The following is an 8904-nucleotide window of genomic DNA, read 5'->3' as shown; positions in this document are numbered from 1 at the left end:
GGCCTCCCTGTCCATCACCAACTGCCAGAGTCCACCCAAACTCATGTCCATTGAGTCAGTGATGCCATCCAACTATCTCATCCTCTGTCGTCCCCTTCTCCTCCTGCCCTCAATCTTTCCCAGAATCAGAGTCTTTTCAAATGAGTCAGCTCTTCGCATCAGGTGGCCAAAGTATTCGAGTTTCAGCTTCAACATCAGTCCTACCAACACCCAGGACTCATCTCCTCAGAAGTAATTCATTAATAAGCTAGCCACTATAGCATTATCTGGTTTTGATTTCATTTTAAATTTTAAAATTACTTGCTATGAACTAGAACTTTCCAAGCTCTTGCCCAGCCTCTTGGTGTATTCCCAGTCTATGAGGATTCTCAATATTTCCAAGTTATTAGCAAACAGAAAACCAAAAGGTGACTTTGTTTTCCAAACACATATTTATCTCTTTAGATAGTAGTTAGTGGAATATCAGAAGAAGTCTGAGAATAATATGGCCTAACTGTGAACAAAGAAGGAAAGATGTCAAAGTACCCATATACAGTTTGAGCCTTCTTTTTAGGATCACAGAGAATAATGACACAATTTTTCTTAGTTTTCAAGGTCATCTTGACCTCATTTAATGCTTAATTGTGTATCCTAAAGACAGAATTTTCTTGGGAAACGATTTCCAGGCTACACAAAGAAATGTCACTCAGTTTATCAGAGTTTTGAATTATCAGGGAAGATGCACAACACAGTGTAAACAAAATTACTTATTTCCATAGGCTACAATCCAATTATACAACAATCGATGAGGAATTCTTCCATTGATAAAACGGCTGGTGAATGCACGTTCAGTTGCTCAGTTGTGTCTGACTCTTTGCAAGCCCACTGACTGTAGTTTACAGGTTCCTCTGTCCATGAGATTTCCTGGGCAAGAATTCTGGAGTGGATTGCCATTCCATTCTCCATGATGAGATGGCTATCTTATATGTATTTCTATTTGTTTCTAAGATTTGGAAAAGGATCTATAAAGGGTTGAAATAGGTTTTCAGGGGGTGATTTTAAATGATCAAAATTTTTTGGACCATATCTTATGTGTCTGTGATATACATGGTGTCTTAGGAATTTTTGTCAGCAAATTACAGTCTCTTGGCCAAATCTGGCCCATCACCTGTTTCTTTATTGCCTTGAGGCAAGAATGGCTTTTCACATTTTTAAGTGACTGAGGAAAACAATCAAAAGAAGGATACTATTTTATGATATGTGAAAATTATCTTAAATCCAAATTTCAGTGTCCATAAATAAAGTTTTCTTGGAGCACAGCCCACCCATTTGTTGTGGGTTGGCTGCATGCATGCCACAATGGCAGAGCTGATAATTGTGCAAAGCCTAAAGTATTTACTATCTGGCTCTTTTCAGAGAAAGTTTGCCAATCTTTGTTTTAAGAACTTTCCCTTAAAGAAACACAGAGGCCTTCAGTAAACTGAAGACTTTTTTACAGAGATTTCCTGTGTCAGTGATATGTTTTTTTAAAAAAAGAAAATGTACACATTCAGGAAAGATAATAGCATTGCCATATCATAAAGTAAGATAGGCCTTTATTAGATTTAGGATGCTTCTTTTTCTACTTCGTGTCAGTGTAGCATAGTTTTTAGGAGCACACATTTTAGAGTCATCCTTTTTTCCCTAAATCTTGATAAGCTTTCTGTGACCTTGGGCTATTTAACTTTTCATAAGCCTTGGCTTTCCTATTTAAAAAAAGAGTAATAATGGTACCAACCTTAAGAAGTTACAGTGATATTAAATGGGGGTGAGTTTTTAAAAGGAATTATCTAGCTTGGTACCTAGTACATAGTGTGAAATACATTTATTTTTGTGTGTGATTGTCCTCATTATCTGAAAGTATCTCTTTCTGGTGGTTCACTCCCAAGACTGCCAATCACTTCTGTTTTGCCAAGGAAATACATAAAACCCTGCTTACTTAATTTCACTTAGCAGGAGCTCTTCTCTGTATTGCCTGCAGAAAAACTGTCCTGTGTGCACAAATCCAAGAGTATACTTGACAGGAGGATGGAAAAAGGGATGCCTAGGATGTCTAGAAACAAAAGTCATAGAGATGAAGAGTGCTGGAAGACTGGTGAGCAGCTGGATTAAGCTGGTGAGCAGGATGTTGGGAATTTCCATGTTAGACTCCATTCTAACTTTTTCTGTGGCGAGCCCACAGTTCTGTGATGGGCTGTTCATAAAAGCTCTTTAATTTAGTAGCTAAAGCCTTTTTTTTTTTTAAAGAGTGTCTGAAGTTTTTGTCATTTTATCCCATTTTATGTTAGGTTAACATTGCCAATTTTCTTTTATTACTTGATGTTTTAGCTGTTGTTTCTAACCAGAAACACCCTTAGAAAAATCATGAGAGTGTAAGACTGACCATTCTTAGAAATGGTGATTACTTTCCTCCTGGGCTTGCTGTCACCAGTCTCCTGCCTGAGCTTGCTCTAGAATCATCATAACTATGGACTACTGCAGAGGAACCAAGGCATGGAGGTTGCATGCTTCCTTGGCTATGAAGCAACCTCTCATGTCTTTTCTCCTGTCTATAAATAGATCCTGATCAACCTCAGCAGAGGTGGTCTCTATTACTCAGGGGTGAGCTGGAGTAATTGGTATAAATGGCATGAGGAGGAGAACTTTCTTTAGTGGTCTCTTAAGGAACAAATCTCTGCCCCAAGAGAACTAAAAGAGGAGGAAAATCCCCTAAGACAAACAGTTCTTTTGTCTCCTCATCCCCCAAAATCAATTACGGAAATATCAGAAATTGAAAAGGTAGCAAATGCAGCTGAGAAACAGAATTTCTATAGGTCTATTTCTTTTTTTTAATCACATGAAATGGTTTGCACAAAAATTTCACTTTTTTTAAAAAAAAACTTCCTATGTTTTATGTCTTGAGATACTATTTTGAGAATAATTCCTCCAAATTTTATCCTTGTCTCTCAATCATGGTTGAATAATTATGGTTAATTGAGTTTAACCATCCAAAAGAAGAACAAAATATTTCAGCACTCTCATATCTCTAGTTGGATTCTTGGTTAAGAAGACAAACACCCTCACGTCAGCCTGGCACGCTGGGATAAAATCCAACACTGTAATGCTCACATGCATGCCCATGAGCGGAATGTGGCGGGGTGGGCATGGCCTCTGTTTACTGGTAGGAGTAGCTCTCATCATCGTATTCCAGGTCATCTTCATTGTCATCATCCAGCAGCCCATACTTAAATTTCCGGTAGACAGTGCCATCTTGGCCCATGTAGACAATGTCATCATCATCATCCTCATCATACTCCCGGTCTCTGTACTCAATCACTTGATCCTCTTCAAAGCTCTCACGATGGCTGCTCTTATAGGAGGAGTAAGACACGCTAGGTTCAGCCAGCTTTGCATAGCCGCCTCTTTCTGTTGACTTGGCTCTGCTCCGAGATTTCCTCCAGACAATCACAGCTGCCCCGAGCAGAAGCACCAGCATAATGGAGGAAGTCATCAACAGGGCTGTCTTGGAACGCTCACCTGCAGGCTCAATCTCACTTGCTTGAAGGATACACTCATCTGTTGGAAGATGATCCCAAAGGAAGAGGACAGAGGGGAAGGGTGGAAGAGAAGAAATGGAATGGAGAAAATTAGTTTCTGAAGTTAAGGGTTTCACCTTTATCTTTTGAATCTAAAATAGCAGAACCACTGTCTTTGATTTCCTTAGAGAGCATATCCCTCTACAGAACAGCTGCATGTACTCCAGGAGAGTTTCAGCCCATCTGAGATGACACCAACAAACTCTTCTAGGGTGAAGGTCACTCTGAGGACCAAAGGGAGACCCCCGTCATACCCACACCTCATGGGTCAGGCATCAAGGGTCCAACCTTACCAAATCGATTCTTCTCTTTCCTTCTTGAGAGAAAAATTCCATTCTGGACCAGGTTGCAGTTATTGTTAAATGTTCTATCTCTGTTTCAACTTTAGCTTTTTCTAAGACTGAGTCTTTCCCCCAGCTTTAAATCAGGTTTATATTTAAACCTGATTCAACAGGATTGTCCTATTATTCAAAGACAGGAACAGATTATTTATAAAACCATTGACTCATTGCTGTGTGGGGCCATAGAAATCACAGGTCAGTCTTGTTTGATAGTTGAGGAAACGGAGACCCACAGAGAGAAAGTGAATTATGACATCGTCAGAGGTTAGAAGTTGTTTGTGGAGTGATTGGAATTCAAACCCAGGAATCCTTACTTTAGGCTACTGTCTGGAGTCAGTAGGGCAAAACACTGGCAATTTTTTTTTTTTTTTTTTTTTTACTTTCTGACATCCTGTGGACCTTATCTGATAGGAAGAAAACTACCATGTTTAAATTCTTGTTTCCCTCTCATCTTTAAATTCTGACTGCCAAATTGAGTGATAGATTTCTTCTATCATAGCTAAGATTTCTGAAGCTGACAGCTCTACCTCTCTATCATTCATCATCCTTGGTTTCGATGACTTAATTGAGAACATGGAGCAACCAAAACAGTTTCATAACTCAGTGATGAACTCATTTTCACTCATTTATTCAGGTGGTATGATTTACCTAATTTTTTTTTTCTATTCTTTAACCCACCAAATGGGAGTGTGAGAGTATAAAAGAACTAGAAAGGAAAACTAGCAGGCTTTATTGGAGGTACAAGTTTAAATAAAGCAGTACATTTTTCATAAATATTTTTTGAACCAACTAGTTCTGCCCTCAGGATGTTTTATGAGATTCTAGGTACATTATGTATACTAGCTTAATGAATATAATACTGTGCCAGTTATTTTAGGGTTAATTACTTGTGCTTAATATATATTCGCCAATTAGGTGTGATTCATCATCATCACCACTATGTGTTTCTTTTCTTCTTTTTTTGCTAGTGATAAGTTTTTTTTTTTTTTTTAATTTTATCCTAACTTTCATCCTCGTGGGATTTTGCCCATCAAACAGAATTTCATCTCCTAAAGTAACAATACCATCATGACTACTTTTATCATTAATATACTAGAACAGAATTTTTCCACTGGAGGAAATATTAAAGCACTAGAAGGAAGGATAAGCAATAAGGATTGCAATCTGTGTGTGGTGTGTGCCTGCTAAGTCGTGTTTGGCTCTTTGTGACCTTATGGATCATAGCCTGCCAGACTCCTGTGTCCATGACATTCTCCAGGCAAGAATCCTGGAGTGGGTTACCATGCCCTCCTCCAGGGTATCTTCCTGACTCAGGGATCAAGCCTATGTCTCTTGTGTCTCCTGCATTGGCAGGCAGATTCTTTACCACTGGAGCTACCTCAGAAGCCCTCTGTATGTGGTACTTTGTGATAAACCCTGTCTGAGACAGGAGACCCAATAAAAGACCTTGTGAGGTTGTTTCAATTAATAGGGCATCATATACAATCCTGTTTTACTATCCTCCAGTCTTAGGCCTGGAGAGTTAGCATCAGTTTCTGTGATATGGGTTCTTCTTTGAAGGAGCTGAGTGACTCAGTAAAGAATGAGCAGGTAATCAAGAGTGTTTAGTCTTTTGCAGGGTTGCCCCAGGTGAATCTTCAAGAGCTACAGAAAGCCCAGGAAAGCTGAATAAGTAGTTCTTAGTTGTAAAAGGCTTGCTGAAACTCTACATCCAACATGCACACACTTCTGGTTTCATTTGAAGCCATCAATGTATTGAGGGTTATTATTTTTAGATGACACAGCATGAATAATAGGCAATCAGACCCTGAAGGTGGATGTGTGTGAAAAGCTGGGAAAACCAGCTGCTCATGAAGGCAGGATTGCTGAAAGGAGGAAATCATTAGTTTTTGGAAAGAGGATATTTAGAAGTAAAAAGGTAGATAAAAAATAAAACAGAAAAGGCTAGTAGTGGTTTGGGGTCTGGGGTTTACTTTTTTTATAAATGGACATATTCCCATAAATATCATGTCTCTTTTTTTGACAAGCCATGATGTAGCTAAATCCCAAAGAAATGATATGCTTTTGCACTATAGAATGTTTTAAGAATTTGTATTTTTCTTTTTAGAAGAATGGAACTGGAGGAATCAACCTGCCTGACTTCAGGCTATACTACAAAGCTACAGTCATCAAGACAGTATAGGATAGGCACAAAGACAGAAATATAGATCAATATAGACAAAATAGAAAGTCCAGAGATAAATCCACGCACCTATGGACACCTTATCTTTGACAAAGGAGGCAAGAATATACAATGGAGAAAAGACAAAACAAGTGGTGCTGGGAAAACTGGTCAACCACTTGTAAAAGAATGAAACTAGAACACTTTCTAACACCGTACACAAAAATAAACTCAAAGTGGATTAAAGATCTAAACGTAAGACCAGAAACTATAAAACTCCTAGAGGAAAACATAGGCAAAACACTCTCCGACATAAATCACAGCAGGATCCTCTATGACCCACCTCCCAGAGTAATGGAAATAAAAGCAAAAATAAACAAACGGGACCTAATTAAACTTAAAAGCTTTTACACAACAAAGGAAACTCTAAGCAAAGTGAAAATACAGCCTTCAGAATGGGAGAAAATAATAGCAAACGAAGCAACTGACAAAGATTTAATCTCAAAAATATATAAGCAACTCCTGCAGCTCAATTCCAGAAAAATAAACGACCCAATCAAAAAATGGGCCAAAGAACTAAACAGACATTTCTCCAAAGACGACATACAGATGGCTAACAAACACATGAAAAGATGCTCAACATCCCTCATTATCAGAGGAATGCAAATCAAAACCACAATGAGGTACCATCTCACGCAGGTCAGAATGGCCTCTATCCAAAAGTCTACAAACAATAAATGCTGGAGAGGGTGTGGAGAAAAAGGAACCCTCTTACACTGTTGGTGGGAATGAAAACGAGTACAGCCACCATGGAGAACAGCATGGAGATTCCTTAAAAAACTGGAAATAGAACTGCTATCAGTTCAGTTCAGTCGCTCAGTCGTGTCCGACTCTTTATGACTCCATGAATTGCAGCACGCCAGGCCTCCCTGTCCATCACCAACTCCCGCAGATTACTCAAGCTCTTGTCCATTGAGTCGGTGATGCCATCCAGCCATCTCATCCTCCGTCGTCCCCTTCTCCTCCTGCCCCCAATCCCTCCCAGCTTCAGGGTCTTTTCCAATGAGTCATATGACCCAGCAATCCCACTGCTGGGCATACACACCGAGGAAACCAGAATTGAAAGAGACACGTGTACCCCAATGTTCATCGAAGCACTGTTTACAATAGCCAGGACATGGAAGCAACCTAGATGTCCATCAGCAGACGAATGGATAAGGAAGCTGTGGTACATATACACCATGGGATATTACTCATCCATTAAAAAAAATACATTTGAATCAGTTCTAATGAGGTGGATGAAACTGGAGCCTATTATACAGAGTGAAGTAAACCAGAAAGAAAAACACCAGTACAGTACACTAATGCATATATATGGAATTTAGAAAGATGGTAATGATAACCCTATGTGCAAGACAGCAAAACAGACACAGATGTATAGAACAGTCTTTTGGACTCTGTGGGAGAAGGCAAGGGTGGGATGATCTGAGAGAATAGCATTGCAACATGTATATTATCATATGTGAAACAGGTTGCCAGTCCAGGTTCAATGCATGAGACAGGCTGTTCAGGGTTGGTATACTGGGATGACCCACAGGGATGGGATAGGGAGGGAGGTGGGAGGGGGGTTCAGGATGGGGAACACATGTAAACCCATGACTGATTCATGTCAATGTATGGCAAAAACCACTACAGTATTGTAAGGTAATTAGCCTCCAATTAAAATAAATTTAAAAAAAAGAATTTATATTTTTCTTTTTACAAGATATCACTCCATTTGTGGCCTTTCTAAGCTTGTAGCCAGTGAGAACCAAGTATCTATACAAGTGGGGTTGGGGTGGGGAGACAGTTCGGGGGTTGGAATTGGTAAATTGGGTTTTGTAAGAAAGCCTTCAATAAAAACTCAATTTTAAAATGTCTTAAGTCTCTAATGGGAGCCCTGGATTTGAACTGACTTCCACAGAATGATTTTTCAACAGAATCAAGATAATATTGGCATCAGTTTCTGTGATAGGTGATTCTTTTCCTTTTTTCCTAAGAAAGGAAACCCCTCCCCCCAAAAAAACCCCCAAAAAACAAAGGGAATAAAGTTTATAAATTTATAAAGATGAAACTTTAGACCTGTTTGCGTTTGAATCTGGGAGGCAGCACAGGAGTGGAAAGAATGCTAGCTTTGAGTGCAAATGACCCATATTCTAATTTCACATGAGTCTCTTAACATTGGTATGGACTCCTCTGTCCACGGAATTCTCCAGGCAAGGATACTGGAGTGGGTTGCCATTCCCTCCTTCAGGGGGATCTTCTCGACCCAGGGATCAAACCGAGATCTCCTTCATTGCAGACATATTCTTTACTGTCTGAGCCAGCAGGGAAACACTTGGGCACACTAATCAAATCCTTTGAACCTAAGGCTTCTCATCAGTAAAATGGGACTGGTGATATCTACTTAAATAGTGGACAGAAAGTTCCAAATATACTAGACACATAGTAAGCACTCAGTAAAAAGGTAGCTTTATCTTATAATAAGCCATACTGGAAAAATATGAAAGACTATATGTTGTATATAAATATATATATTTTATATATATAAAAAACATACATATCTTCCCCCATGGCTCAGTGGTAAAGAATCTGCCTGCAATGCAAGAGACATGGGTTCAATCCCTGAGTCACAATGATCTCCCAGAGGAGGGCATGGTAACCTGTTCTAGTACTCTTGCCTGGAATATCCCATGGACAGAGGAGCCTGCTGGGCTACAGTCCATAGAATCGCAAAGAGTCGGACACGACTAAAGCAACTGAGCAAGCA

At 39.4% G+C, this 8904-nt stretch overlaps 1 protein-coding gene across 3 annotated transcripts in view; it reads right to left on the bottom strand.

Annotated features, from left to right (window-relative positions):
- Nucleotides 1–512: 512 nt before the first annotated feature.
- PCSK5 (proprotein convertase subtilisin/kexin type 5) overlaps nucleotides 513–8904 on the bottom strand; it is a 498339-nt gene continuing 489947 nt past the window's right edge. For all 3 annotated transcript variants that reach the window (XM_065908244.1, XM_065908247.1, XM_065908246.1), the window contains one exon: nucleotides 513–3573. In XM_065908244.1, coding sequence (XP_065764316.1) covers nucleotides 3173–3573 — 401 coding nt within the window. In that variant the 3' untranslated portion in view covers nucleotides 513–3172. The remainder of the gene's footprint in view (nucleotides 3574–8904) is intronic.

The sequence above is a fragment of the Muntiacus reevesi genome, chromosome 17, assembly GCF_963930625.1.
Source record: "Muntiacus reevesi chromosome 17, mMunRee1.1, whole genome shotgun sequence".
NCBI classification, from domain to species: Eukaryota; Metazoa; Chordata; class Mammalia; order Artiodactyla; family Cervidae; genus Muntiacus; species Muntiacus reevesi.
The sequence above is the reverse complement of the archived record's forward strand: the minus strand, read 5'-3'. Positions and strand labels throughout refer to the sequence as shown.